We start from the raw sequence: 14691 nt of genomic DNA, 5'->3' as shown, positions 1-14691 counted from the left end.
AAATAGACAAACCCCACTGAACACTACTGAAGACCTGCCCATTTGAGCAGACACTGATGAGCTCTTCCATCTGGTCCCCAAATCTAGCAGTTGAGCTTCCTGGGAGTGAACAAGTCAGTGTTTTCGCTTAGAAGCTAAACTTAACACACGCTGCCTTATCATTCTGGTGACCATACATTATTAATGATCAAACCCCACTCCTTCCAGGAAAAGTGCTGTTCTCAGGTGAACTACAGATCTTTGACCAGGACTATCGTCTGCTTGTTATAAAATCTGCCCAAAATACAATTCCACATAGTTTTCAAAAGCACACAGAATTTGTGTTCAGGCAGGGAAAAAAACAACGTCAAGAGCAAAGAAAGCTATACATACTCAGTGCTGAACAGCAATTCTTTTGTGCATGTAAAAATCATTGTCATATGCTCCACGTACGCTTTTCAGAAGTGCAACTCAATACTGAAAAGAATGGAAACAACGGAAGCCGGTGGTATCCTTCAGTATCTTCTGGCCAAGTAAAGAAAACACTGTGTAAAAGAGTAACAGGTACTGTCTGGTCAGATGCCAGAGTGAAAATGAAAGCAGAAACTGGGTCAAAGAGAAATCAAGGGGAACTGCATTCACAGTCCCTAACTGTAACAAGGAAAACTACAGTAGTCACTTGATCTTACTACTTCACTAGCATGAATGTCTGCCCTGATGGAGAATCTGAAAAGGACCAATGCTTGAAGGTTTACTTTATTTCTTCAGTTGATGAATGCACAGAGCTTATAATGATCACTGCTTTTGCATATAAAATTAAGACTGCACACGCTTGCAAGCCATGCATTAAATTTTGTCATCAGAATCTGTTAAAACAATTGGTAATGTGAGGTCATCACATCAAATACAGTGGGTTCAAAAGGAAGCATTGTTCTGAGTAGTTATGCAGTTAATGATTTTGGAGCTGTACCTGTAACAAGTGACTCAGTTTCTTTCAGTTTTGCCTCAAAATATGGACAGAAAATAGGCTACTAAAAAGCATATTCAAGTGCCAGTGTAAGAGACACAGTGAAATAACAGGTTGGTAGAGAGGGGTCCCAAAATTGTGCAGCAGGCACTAAAATCTAAATTCATTCCCCAATCCCAAGAGTGATACAATCTTGTTTGACAGCAAATTGCAAAGTTCAAAGCAACCAAAATCACACTTTTTCTGCTCAAGGTACAGAGCATAAAACCATCTTTGAGTTGACTGTTAAGACAAAGCATCTCCTGAAAGCCCAAATCAGAGACAAAAGTCCTTTGAACACTAAGTGACCGCTCTACAGATGGTCTATTTTGTCTAGGGAAACATGAGCGAAGAGTACAAGATAAGAGAAATAGTAAGTCTAACTTGGTGCTTTGTTAGTGGACGCTACATTTTGTATGTTGCTGACAGTTTAGCACTCTGGAATACATCTGGGATAAAAGTCTACCAGAAATGCATAGCAAAGAGAAAACATCTTGGGATAAGCCACATATAAACTGTCACAGATTCATTAATATTAACCCCACACAGCAACAACATTTCCATTCTGCCCTGAAGTAAGGTAACAGAACAAAGACAGCAGTTCCCTCCACCATTCTCACCCTACCCACATTAAGGATGCTCTGTCAGGACGATACCTGACAGAGTGCTTGCTCATCTGGATGCTGCAGAGAACTCCCAAAAGGGTAAAAGTATCTAAAATACTGGCAAGACTGACACAGGAAAAGAGGTGGCAACAATTAGGATTCAGTTGTAGTGAAAATGGAAACATGATTTCACACTCTTGGGCATTTTAGGCAGAAAAGACTGAAAGTTTTGAGTTATTCAAGGTAAGAAAACTCTTACTGAAAAGGAAATGGTCCTTTATGTTTGCTTCATTACAGTCCTGTCATGAAGGCAGTCAAAGAGCGGCACACTCACACCAAGTGAAAGGCAAATACTCCTGTGTGTATTAGACTGTCAACCTTTGGAACTCCTCGTCATAGTTCAGTGAGGTGGCATATTGAGGGTAAGACAACAAAGATTATCTAATAACATAGCAACTCTTATCTGAATACATCTCTCTGAAGCCTGCAGGCCTGTGGGCCCTGAGGCAGGACAGGAGCATTATATGAGTGATGTGTAGGAGAAACAACAGGAAAGAAAGGCTACCCAAACCATCCTGATTTAAAGTAGTCCTACCAATGGAAGCTAAGCCTAAGCACTCCAAATGGATTTCATTGCCCAGTTCAGCTCAAAACTCTTCAGCTGCAAATGAATTCCTCCCAGAAGTAGGCACCCAAAGCCTAGGAGAATTTATAGCTTGGTAACAGTTCTGATGCCCATATTCAGGACTGGAACAGAGTCCACACGAGGCTGCACAAGCTACACTTGCTCTGCAGCTGTAACAGCAAGTAACAACCATGCGCTGAATTCTCTAGGTTCTGAGAACAGCAGGCAGCATCAAGCTGAGCTTATCAAATATTTAGGATTTACACCAGTTTTCATTTTCAGAGTCGCAAAGCTAAGTAGACTACACACTTTTTACGAGATAATAAAACAATGTTTTAAAGTCACACGCAGCCCCAAAACTGTTTAAAAGTTTAAATTTATCAGTTCTGGCTTTGAATTAGTGGGTCAAACTTCCTAGGTGAAGTAAGACACGTTCTTACTTACATATCCTCCTGCTTTTGTGATTCCACGATTTACTCCTAGCATTTGGTGCTTGGTGTGTCACAATCCTATAAATGCAATGTAATGCAGTACTGAGCAGGAGCTCCCTCACAGTGGTGTTAGCTGTGTAAGGGACACCAGAGTCAAGCAAGGACAGAGAGCACGTTGTTTGATAGCAGTCACTTGCGAAATGATGTTCTCCATCTGCGTCTGCTTTTCTTGGGGGTGGGGAGGTGCTGGGGTTTTTTTTGATTAAAAAAAGATCATCTAGTCCTTACCATCTCCATTCTTCCCCTTTTCATAGAATCATAGAATAATTTGGGTTGGAAAGCACCTTAAGATCATCCAGTTCCAACCTCCCTGCCATGGGCAGGGACACCTCACACTAAACCCCTTGTCCTATCACTACAGTCCTTAATGAATAGTCCCTCTCCAGCATCCCTATAGGCCCCCTTCAGATACTGGAAGGCTGCTAGGAGGTCTCCATGCAGCCTTCTCTTCTCCAGGCTGAACAGCCCCAACTTTCTCAGCCTGTCTTCATACGGGAGGTGCTCCAGTCCCTGATCATCCTCGTGGCCTCCTCTGGACTTGTTCCAACAGTTCCATGTCCTTTTTATGTTGAGGACACCAGAACTGCACACAATACTCCAAGTGAGGTCTCACAAGAGCAGAGTAGAGGGGCAGGATCACCTCCTTCGACCTGCTGGTCACAGTCCTTTTGATGCAGCCCAGGATACGGTTGCTTTCTGGGCTGCAAGCGCACACTGAAGCCGACTCATGTTCATTTTCTCATCGACCAACACCCCCAAGTCCTTCTCCTGGGGCTGCTCTGAATCTCTTCTCTGCCCAACCTGTAGCTGTGCCTGGGATTGCTCCGACCCAGCTGTAGGACCTTGCACTTGGCAGGGTTAAACTCCATGAGGCTGGCATCAGCCCACCTCACAAGCCTGTTCTACTCATTCATGTTTCCTGGGGTTTTTTATGGATCTCATATAAATGCAGCAGGCTTTGTACACATCAATAATGTAAATGTTCTTCTAGAAATGACTTTGATTAGACATCTTGAACTGGTGGGCCTGAAAGAATAACTGCTTTTCCACACCTCAATCTCTCTACTCATACAAACTGTGGCACAGCTCACAAGACTAACAAGGTTTCTTTAGTCAGGGAGGCACTACTTTCTGGTGTTCCTCCAATGAAAGCACTGCAACTGAAGGCATTCATGTTATAAATTGAGACCACAACGGATCATAATCCAATTAGAATTTTATTAATTATAGCAAGTAGAATATGAGCAAAGACAGCGCTGGACGGCAGGGGAGTCTGCGCTCCGCCTACTGCCGTACTGAGCAGTTCAAAAAGCCCTCCCTTATACATCTTTTACTTCCGTGTTCATGACGTAGTTGAGGTACTCTGCGCATGCTTCAGCTGTTGCTAGGGGGTCGACCTCTGCCTCCCGGTGGTCGGTGAGGCCGAAGTAAGAAGTCTTCCTCCTTTGTTCCATAGTTGACCCTTCATTTATGTCCTTATATGGAGTGGTTTGTCTTATTTCTGCCAGTTCCTGGAACATCTTGCAAGCCAGTTTCTGTAACACCTTGTGGTCATCTTATGTTTGCATAAACGGTTTCTGGTTTAATTGGTGTAAGCGATTGTGGTTTATCTTATCTTGCATAAACTGTGTCCGTTAACTGTGTGCATAAGCAATTTCATATCTTTTGTTGTCTAACCTTTATATTGGGCTTAACATATATATATACCTAACATATATCTTAATAAACAATACCTTATTCTTTAGTTTTTCACAATCCCCCCTTTTTCTTTTTATCCTATTATTGTTTATTAGATGCTGCTTTCATTCTCAGCACTGCAAATAAACCTTTTTCTACAATCCCAACATTTATCAGAACACAGGGTAATACCTCACAATTACAATCAGTGTAGCCCCTACGTGACATAATATATTCACAACAATCTTCATCCTCATCAATAGATACACTCTTATAATTTGCCCCAGACCTCATAGTTAAAATAAGCAGTTTAGCTATGTCAAATCGTTCCCTAATAAAGTGTAAAATATAGCATAATATACAAGGCCCAAATATAAGTCCCAAAATCAACATGATAAGCAGTCCTGCTAAAGTGGACAACAAAGTGGTTAGCCAAGGTGAAACATTAAACCAGTTTTCATACCATGACCTGCCCGCCTCACGATCTTTCTTACGTTGATCTAACCTTTTCCGGAGTTCAGACATGGTGTCCTGGACTACTCCAGTATGGTCAGCAAAAGAACAACATTCTTCATTGAGAGCTACACATAACCCTCCTTCTTTTAAGAACAATAGATCTAATCCTAAACAGCAATTACTAAGATTAAATTTTCCACAGACCACTCCTTCTTGAGCCAACAGGCAATCTAAAACCACACGATTCTGATATATTGCAGTTTTCATTTTAGTATTTTGCTTTGCAATTAATCCTAATACATTTTCTGTTTTATTTACTACTATTTCTACCACAGTTTGTGACCTTATAATTCTATTCAACATACATATAGGAGTTCTGTATCCCCAGGATGCATCTTCTGCCCAAGTTGCCAAATCATAATAGATTATTCATTCAGGTGGCCACTCATTGTCTTTCCATTTTGTAACTCTCTTTTATATTGTTTTCTCCTTAATAAGAAGAAATTAGGTCTGATCATTCCTAATATACATGAACCTGTCCAATTTTGGGGTAAAAATGCAAAAGTTATTTTACCACAGATTCAATAATATCCATTTGGAGTAGGCCAACTGTTTGGTATGTTAGTTTCATTAGTCCAGTTACTGAATTGGTGATTTATTTCTATGGGATTTCCCCATCTTCCCCAGTCTTTCTTTGCTCTCTTCCACATATAACCCCCTTCACAAAGTAAATTTCCTATTGGTTTTACACCATTTTCTAAATTTTGCCAACAACTTTTTCCGATTATACCCATTTGCAAGATCCATTGTTGTCTCCTTTTGTTTCCTTTTCGATTTTTCCAGATTGTAGGGTCGCTTATATTACTCTCCATTGCCTCCCAGGCCCATCTCTTTCCCTGGTTAGTTCCCCTACAAACATAGCAGTTAGTTACATTCAATGCTTTAGATATATTTTCAGCAAGATTTACAAGGAGATTTTTAGCAACTGTGAGAATTTCATATTGGACTCCAGTTTTTTTTTTTTTTTGATCTTAATACTAATAATCACAGCTGGGTCTTCCCCAGTTCCATATATTTTAAGTCCATTTTTTGTTACTTTCTTCTTTTTCCATTTTTTTTTTTTTTTTTTTTTTTTTTTTTTTTTTAAATCTATGAGAGTTAAATTTATTGGATTGCAGGCACGGGTTGTACAGTTATTGTTTGTTTGCATTCTTGCTATTGAAGCTTGTAAAGTCTTACATTGATAATCACATCCCTAGCCTGCAGTATCCCAGCATACACAAGACCATCCTTTTCTTCCACAGAGGTGTGATGACTGATACCTAGCTGTTTGATTAGGTACATAATCAGGATTTATATGACATTGGTATCCACCTGGGCAAATATATTTTGGTTGGCTACTGTAGTACTGCCTCCACTCTGAACTTCCACTATTAGTATCTAAATCATCATCTATAATATCACATGCATCAAAAATTATTGACAGTGAGGTACTCAAATTGGTTATAACTTCACTTGTTCCAATTAATTTCCCTTCTTCTGAATTTGTTCTCATTTCTACCCCAATACAAGGTTGGAAGTTCCTTTGGATCATAACACACAGTTTTGCTTGTTTTTCCTGACACAATTCATACTGGGTTTGATTATATATGCAACTGCCTATCTTTGTTCCTTTGCATTCATAAACAGTGTGATATACCAAGGTTTTAGAGGTTATTCTCCTTCATCTAGTTGTGGTAATACATTCAACTATAGTTGTTGTGAATGTTTTTAAAAGCCACCGCATCTTCCCATATGGTTCCTATCAGAACCGACACCAAAAGAGGTCCGGTCAGGATCATAGTGCTCAGCGGTCACAGCCCCAGGGGTTGCAGCCCTCGGCAGACCTTTTCAGCTGCAGCACCGACTCCCTCCGGTCTTGCCCTCTCTGGTAGGTTAAAGGTATATTCCCAGTCGGCTACTATGACAGTAGTATTTGACCCACAACAACTGTTCCAACGAGGTGGTAATTTCACACTGAATGCAAAAAGAACTGTAACAGATTTCTCAAAAATTGTTCATGGTCTCTCCTATGAGTAATAATATGCTTCAAACAATTGGGACACTTGGCTCTAATATACAAATTGCAGTGTTTGCATATAGGAGGACATGGACTAATACTGGCCCTTATCCTATGGTTTCTTAAAATAATTTCAACTATATCTTCATTTCCCATATCAGATTTACAGGAGTCAATATGAATTCTCTCAGTTACTTATCCAAGTCCTCTAGAGGGTCAGCTTGGCGTCTCTGGGTTCAGTCACAACTTTCCATTTTTTTATGGGTCCTTTTACTCGAGACGCGTGTGTCCACCTTTTTTCAGCAGCTCTTATCGCCGTTTCTGTAGTTAAAAGAACAAGAAATGGTCCCTCCCAACGAGGGGATAAACTCTCTTCTTTTCAGCTTTTATGTAATTCTAGTTCTAATTCATTCACGGCAGCAGCCCCATGGCACTCCCCTCCAGGGCAGTCTCACTTCCAGGGTCCAGATTCCCCATAGCACACACACAGATCCGGTTCCACAGAAGAGCCTACTCCCCCACCTCTGTTCAACATTCCTTCTCCACCAGTTTTAAAGCAACCGCTTTCTTTTTATCCACTTTCCATGTTTCCTCCTTTACTCCCAGTCCACATTTATCCAACAACCCTTCAGTCCCATCTATCAACATGTCTGTTTCCATTTGTTTGCCTATCCCGGCACCCATCCCATGCTCAAACACAGGAGCTGCTCGAGCTTCCTCCTTTTAACATCTTAACTTCTTAACATCTTTCCCCAGTATCACAATCTGAACAACATCTCTTTAGCTTTTAGTTTTTCCTGTCCTTTTCCAAATCCAAAATTAAGGGATCAGGAAGAGGTATATTAATTTTCCACTCTGTCATATCTGCATACATTACTTCATTCCATTTTCCTTATCACCTCAAAAACAACATTAATTATAACAATGTATAATAATTCAAAGTTCCATTTTAGGTAATTTTTCCTGATCTTCTAAAGTGTATGAATGTCAGCATTGGTTATAATATTTTACCAACGTTTTCTTGTTTACAGAGGCCCCAGAAAACCCTCTCAGTTCTTTCCAATGTGCCAAAATGTAACCCAATGGGCTTTTCTTCAGAATTTCCTTGTCTTGACCGGCTCCCATTTCAGCCAATCTTTTACAAATCTCTATAGCTTCTCTTTCCCAGTACTCTGCAAATGCACTTATGAAAATGAGAGCACCTACACACAAGTTGTATGATATTTTTAAGGGGGTCAGTACAATAATATCTCTGGGTTCTGAAGATCGGCTCCCCTGTTGTTAGATCATAGTTTCGGTTACAGCAAAATTTCCTTTACAATCATGCCTCTTCAAATTTTCTTTGATACTTTTTTTTTTTTTTTTTTTTTTTTTTTTTTTTTTTTTTACAAACCCTTTCCCAATTTTTCTTTTTAACCTCCCAGAACTTTTGTGGCTTTTTCCACAAAATAATCATTTTATTTCTGTTCTCAGAGAATTACCGATTGGGTATCTATAATTTAATGGCTGTACACACACAAGAAGATGCACAGGACAGAAAAAAAGCAGCGAGAGGGGCAGCCGGACACTCCCCCTCCGCCCTTTTCTAAGCTGCTCACAGACAGGACACACACAGGGTTACACAGACAGGATAGCGGGAGGGGCAGCCAGGCCCCCCCGCTCACAGACAGGACACACAGGTCCAAAAAAATATAGACGCTTCGTCCGTCTCCGGCCGCTCTCCCCGCGGAGACACGGAACCGCGGACTGGGACTCCACACTCGCTTTGTAGCTATGCTACGTCTCAGTCACACAGAAACACAAAGTTACACATGGGATCCCTCACTCACACTATGGTTCCGCTTACTCTCCTCACGGTTCTCAGAATCTGAGATACAGCAGAAACCTGGTGGGTTCGCTTACCCTTCACCTGCCCCCCTAGCAGGTCCGTCCTGGCTCCCAAAACTTGGGATACAGCGAAAACCTGGGCTCACCCGATCCGCCTATACATATGTATTATCTATCCCCCCTTCGTATTATAATGAGCCAGAAGGTCCTTTGCACTTGCGCAGTGCCCCTTCTGATCATGGGCAGGGGTTTCAGGATGAAGTAAATGAGTCTCCCTCTTTTTAACCTTTACACCTTTTAATCTCCAGACATGGACTTAGGGTTAGTCGGCGCCCAGTCTGCTTCTCCTGCCGCTTATTAATAGGACCAAACACCTGTGTTTTTGTCATGGTCTTAAGGCTTGATCGCCCAGTCTGCCTCTCCCGGCTTATCAGCAGGACCTTTCATCTGCTTTTGTCAATAGAATTAGCATCTGCTTCTTCCCCTCCAGCAGTAATCAATGCCTTGGCAAGATGGCAATGGCAGGTATTTAGGACAGACAATACTTTTGTTTAAGCATAGGAATTCCTTTAACTCCCTTATACAATTTCTCTGTATTACCTCCCTGTACATTGGTTACCCGTGTATGAGTTTCCCCTTTTTCTATAAAGTGAGTAAATTCTTTTACTCTATTATTTATGACAGACCTATCCATGTTACCTGGAGAAGGCCTTGGTTAAGTATATCTCTGAACCATCCAGTAACTCCTTATCCAATCCACTTCCAACAATTTTAAGCTTTTGCATATTCTCCTGCAGTTTTCCCAGCTTAGTATGGATTGATTCAGAATGGTCAGATTACGTTCATGCAGCACATACCTTTGAAATCCTCAAAACCTTTTCTGCAAGACACCCACTGTATCTTGCAGGATTCAGACCATCAGATGTCTGCTGCCTAAAAACCAAAACTTTTTCTACGAGACACCCACTGTGTCTTGCAGGATCCTAACTACAAGATGCCCACTGCCTCCTGTGATTGTAAACCATAGGACGCCCGCTGCCTCTTGTGCATAAAACCTTTTTGTACAAGACACCCACTGTGTCTTGCGGACCCAAATATCGGGTCGAATTTTTTTTTCTTTTGCCCATACTTTCATACAGTAATGGACCATTTTTTCCTTATTCTTTTTTCCTTCCTGGGACGGCTGAATGTCCCAGTACTTTATCATTAACCCCAGGGGACCGTCCGGTGGTGCATCCGGTGGGCTGCTCCCTGCTTTATTCTTAGGATCTCTCCTTGGATCCTTTTCTGGGTTATAATTACGACTCTTACTCTGACCCATTGTCTTACTCCGGGGACCTCTACCTGGGCCCCGTCTTCCCTCCCCATATCTTAGTACAATATTCTATCATTTTTTTGCTTATCTTTCCCTAGGGTTTCAGGGAAATCTCTCCAATTATCTAAGGGGTATTCATGTGAGTCGAAGGCTTGCTGCCCTTCGCCCCCCATCTTCTGGAATATCCACAAATATACACTCACTCGCTCCCCCTTGTTCCTGGCCCAGTCCCTCGCGGGAGATGGAAAACGCAGTACTTAAGGGTCCACACTCGCTTGGTTCAGTATATCGAACCTCTCATTCGTTATATTCCAGGAAACCCAATCCCGCCCGAACGGCAAACCTGCGAACAATTTCGCCGCGAACAATTCCGCTCTGCGAATTTCGCAATATACTTACGCGTCCTGTCTCTTCGTCCGGACTCCCGTGCACAGAATTTTTATGGGATTTTACCGGTTTTTCCTTTGCTCATTATTCTAGAATTTAGGTTCGTCGGTAAGGTTGAGGTAGGCTGTTGGTCGCGGGGCCGCGAAATGTCGCGGGGCGCCTCCCCGGAGGACCAAAGCTCACCGTTCCTTATCCGAGTCACGGCACCAGAAATTGTTATAAATTGAGACCACAACGGATCATAATCCAATTAGAATTTTATTAATTATAGCAAGTAGAATATGAGCAAAGACAGCGCTGGACGGCAGGGGAGTCTGCGCTCCGCCTACTGCCGTACTGAGCAGTTCAAAAAGCCCTCCCTTATACATCTTTTACTTCCGTGTTCATGACGTAGTTGAGGTACTCTGCGCATGCTTCAGCTGTTGCTAGGGGGTCGACCTCTGCCTCCCGGTGGTCGGTGAGGCCGAAGTAAGAAGTCTTCCTCCTTTGTTCCATAGTTGACCCTTCATTTATGTCCTTATATGGAGTGGTTTGTCTTATTTCTGCCAGTTCCTGGAACATCTTGCAAGCCAGTTTCTGTAACACCTTGTGGTCATCTTATGTTTGCATAAACGGTTTCTGGTTTAATTGGTGTAAGCGATTGTGGTTTATCTTATCTTGCATAAACTGTGTCCGTTAACTGTGTGCATAAGCAATTTCATATCTTTTGTTGTCTAACCTTTATATTGGGCTTAACATATATATATACCTAACATATATCTTAATAAACAATACCTTATTCTTTAGTTTTTCACAATTCATATGTGGTCACAGAGAATTCTCAGGCCATTTCATCCTTATTTCAAACATGTCTTTCCAATTGCCACTCCACCACTAAAAGAGCAAAGTAGGAACCCACAATTCATCATTATAGGCCTAACTTCAAAACCTCAGTAGTCCTGCTGAAGGCCCCAGAACTACACACACACACATAATGCATACGCTCAAGTACCTGCAGCATCGACGGGTACATTAATGCACAAACGGTGTCCCATTCCCAGCCATTTGAACCATTTTCCATCAACACTTCCCACCTTCACTGCCAGCAGTATTTCACTGCCAGTGTTTAGCACCCAGGCTAAGATGCACCTCTTCAACCTCAGCCTCCTGGATGTGTCAGCTTACAGAGAAAGGTGCTGAAGCCACAGACATTACCTCCAGCTCCTCACCTCACATAGGAAAAAGCAAACAAAACCAACCCCTGCACACACAAAACGAGTCCTGAGCAGCAAGCAGCTGAACGGGGCCTACACAAACGGCAGCTTCAGAGGCAGGCCCCACTGCTCCCCTCTCCCCAGCGCAGCAATGGGCACCGATGTGTGTGTTTACACCGTGAAATCCAACCGACCGTCCACAACCGCAGGTCCCCTCGGCCTCCTTTCCCTCCACACCCAGTTCAAAACCACAAACCAAGCCTGAGAACGTCGGTTTGGAAGTGACAACCTCACACAAAAGCACCGGACACGGCGACTATTGTCTGCTGGCCACAACAACGAGAGAATCCGGACAAGTTTCCTGAATCCAACTCCGCTCTCGTTTCGCTGAACGCGCCCAGGGCAAGGGCCCCGGGGCCTTACGGGCAAGGCACGTTAGCGGCGCTGACAGCCCGGGGGCTCCCCATGCCCGAGGGGACTGTGCCGGGGCCGCAGAGCTCCGGGCAGCGCCCGCTCCCTCCGCTCCCTCCATCTCCGGCCCTCGGCAGCCCGGGCCGGATGGAACCGGCGCTTCGGCAGCTCCGCTCCGCTCCCGTCCCAGGGCCCGCCGCCGGCCGCGGCCCGCCCGCCTCGCTCGGCGTCCGCCTCCCTGCCCCGCGGCAAGGGAGAGCCGGGCTCGCCGGGGTTAGGCTTATGCCTGCGGATATGCGGGCTCGGTGGGGCCCCTCGCCGGCAGCAGGCCCTGGCGGAGGCGGCAGGGAAGGGGCACCGCGCTGAGAGCGGCCCGAGCCCCGCAGCTCCGCTCGCTGGTCGCCTAGGCCCCGCTCGCATCCCCGGCGCGGCGTGGCTCGGCCCGCCCGCGGCCTTACCGCCTCCACGGCGTGCTGCAGGATGGAGGTGAACTTGGAGAACATCCTGTCCCGCGACTGCAGCAGCCGCTGCCGGGACGACCGCGAGAGCTCCTCGATCCGCCGCCGCCGCCGCTCCAGGGTGAGGGCTGCATACGGGGGCCTGGCCGCGGGGATCGGCACGGAGGGCGGGCGGCCGCCGGCTCTCGCCTCTCGCTTCCCGGCGGACACCGTGGCACTGACACCGCCGGGCTGCGGCGCCGGCTGCCGATGCTCCGGGTGTCCGCCCCAGCGCGGCCTGCAGGGGCCGCCACCCCCCTCACGCTGACAGCCGCGCCGCCGAGGGGCCCTGCCGGGCGGGCCGGCTTGGACCAACCGAGCCCGCCCGGTTCCTCTCCGCTCCGCTCCGGCTGGGCTGGCCGGGCCCGGGGCCCGCGGGGCTGAGCAGCCGGGAGCGCCGAGCTCTGCCCGGGCCTGGCCTTGTAGCTGGAACCGGGCCGATTGTGCCGGGGTGGGAGCAGGCAGCGAGCTCTGGGCTCCCCGAGCCAGGTCCCCTCTTCTGCGGGCAGCTCCCGGCAGGGAGGGGAAGGGCAGCGGCGCCTCTAAGCGCTGTCTCCGTGCCCAGAGGCCTGCATCAGGCTCCCGCAGAGGTCTCAGTGTTACACTGCCCTCTGTTCTGGAGGGATGCCTGCACCCGTGCCTGCTGGCATGGCACAGCAAGGAGCTGCCCTGGGACGGGTGGGCAAAGGGCCGGGTCGCTGCCTGCTGGGACAGGTGGGGTCTGTCACCGTCCACAGGGACTGTCAGGTGCTCAGGGAAACAGTGTCCGGCTCCTCACAGAGATGGCTGAGGGAGTCAGGGACATCTTGCTGGCTGAGAGCCTGGAGAAGGCTCCTGAAGGGGGGTCCTTAGAGCAGCTCCAGTGCCTGAAGGGGCTGCAGGAAACCTGGAGAGGGGCTTGGGACAAGGGCCTGTAGGGACAGGCCAAGGGGAATGGCTTGAACCTGCCAGAACAGGGGAGACTGAGCTGAGCACTTAGGCAGAAGCTCTTCCCTGTGAGGGTGCTGAGGCGCTGGCACAGGGTGCCCAGAGAAGCTGTGGCTGCCCCATCCCTGGCAGTGCTCAAGGCCAGGTTGGACACAGGGGCTTGGAGCAACCTGCTCTGGTGACAGGGGTTGGAGCTGGATGAGCTTTAAGGTTCCTCCCATCAGAAACCATTCAATGACTCTATGAGAGGCCTATGCAGCTGGTGGTATGGACTGTCTGACTGCAGTCCTTCCGGGTTTTGCAGTGTCCCACAGCATGAGAGGCTTTGTGGCAGTGTGCATTGCTGCCTGTTTCATTGCTGCTTGCTTTTTCCCCCAGAGCTTTGGAGGAGGCAGAGAGGGCTTTACTTCATCTGCAAGCCAAATACTTCAGAGAAAATACAATCCCTGCCATTTTCTTGTGCAACAGGAAAAGCAGAGGTAAGATGGGATGAGCAGAGGCTATGCATGTAGTCAGGTGCTGGAATGGGTTTCCCAGGGAAGTGGTGGAATCTCTGTTGCTGGAAGTGTCCAAAACCCATGTAGATGAGGCCCTCAGTGACATGGTTCAGTGATGGATCTGGCAGTGCTGGAGTAATGCTTGGACTTGATCTTATTGATCTTTTCCACCCCAGGTGATTCTGTGATTCTGTGTGGCTGGTGTGATGTTTTGGCAACAGCTGCAATTAATGACATATTATTTGGATAATGTGCAAATGGAAGTAGGAGAACAGGACTGATCTGACACTGGAGGAGCAGAGTGAAATGTTGGGAAGGTGACAAACCAGTATGGGAAATTATGGCAACCTGTAGTGCCAAATGGAGAAAAACTTTCTCACTGATTTTTGGAGATGACCAAACACCAACTTCCTCATATGCTATGGGCAAGCAGAGAGAGACTGATCAAAAAGACAGGATAAAACTGCTATTTAACTGCTGTGTCATCTGGGGAGTCTGACTGTTGATCTTGTGATGAAATCTTACTAATGGTTCTGCTGTACTGATTGTTATTACTGCCCCCATGCTTTGCAGGTGTGGAGAGCTACAGTCCAAGTACTGTATGGAAATAAACACTGACTGTATGTGGACACCTTTACTGGAGTTGCTAAGGAGCAGAGCAAGCTATTTCCATCTCAAAATGCAGACATCCCAAATAACAGACATTTTAAAGGTAATTATGCTTTCTTTTTTTAAATAA

General features: G+C 45.8%; 1 protein-coding gene across 2 annotated transcripts in view; it reads right to left on the bottom strand.

Annotated features, from left to right (window-relative positions):
* Positions 1–12748, bottom strand: part of LOC101876914 (protein FAM160B1) — a 39438-nt gene extending 26690 nt beyond the window's left edge. The window contains exon 1 of one of the 2 annotated variants that reach the window (XM_034062056.1): positions 12490–12748. In XM_034062056.1, coding sequence (XP_033917947.1) covers positions 12490–12534 — 45 coding nt within the window. In that variant the 5' untranslated portion in view covers positions 12535–12748. Of the gene's footprint in view, positions 1–11909; positions 12194–12489 lie in introns of those variants that run through there. The other variant, XM_034062058.1, reaches the window with a different exon arrangement.
* Positions 12749–14691: the final 1943 nt, after the last annotated feature.

This window comes from Melopsittacus undulatus, chromosome 4 (assembly GCF_012275295.1).
Source record: "Melopsittacus undulatus isolate bMelUnd1 chromosome 4, bMelUnd1.mat.Z, whole genome shotgun sequence".
In the NCBI taxonomy this organism is placed as follows: domain Eukaryota; kingdom Metazoa; phylum Chordata; class Aves; order Psittaciformes; family Psittaculidae; genus Melopsittacus; species Melopsittacus undulatus.
This window is presented reverse-complemented; position numbering and strand designations above follow the sequence as displayed.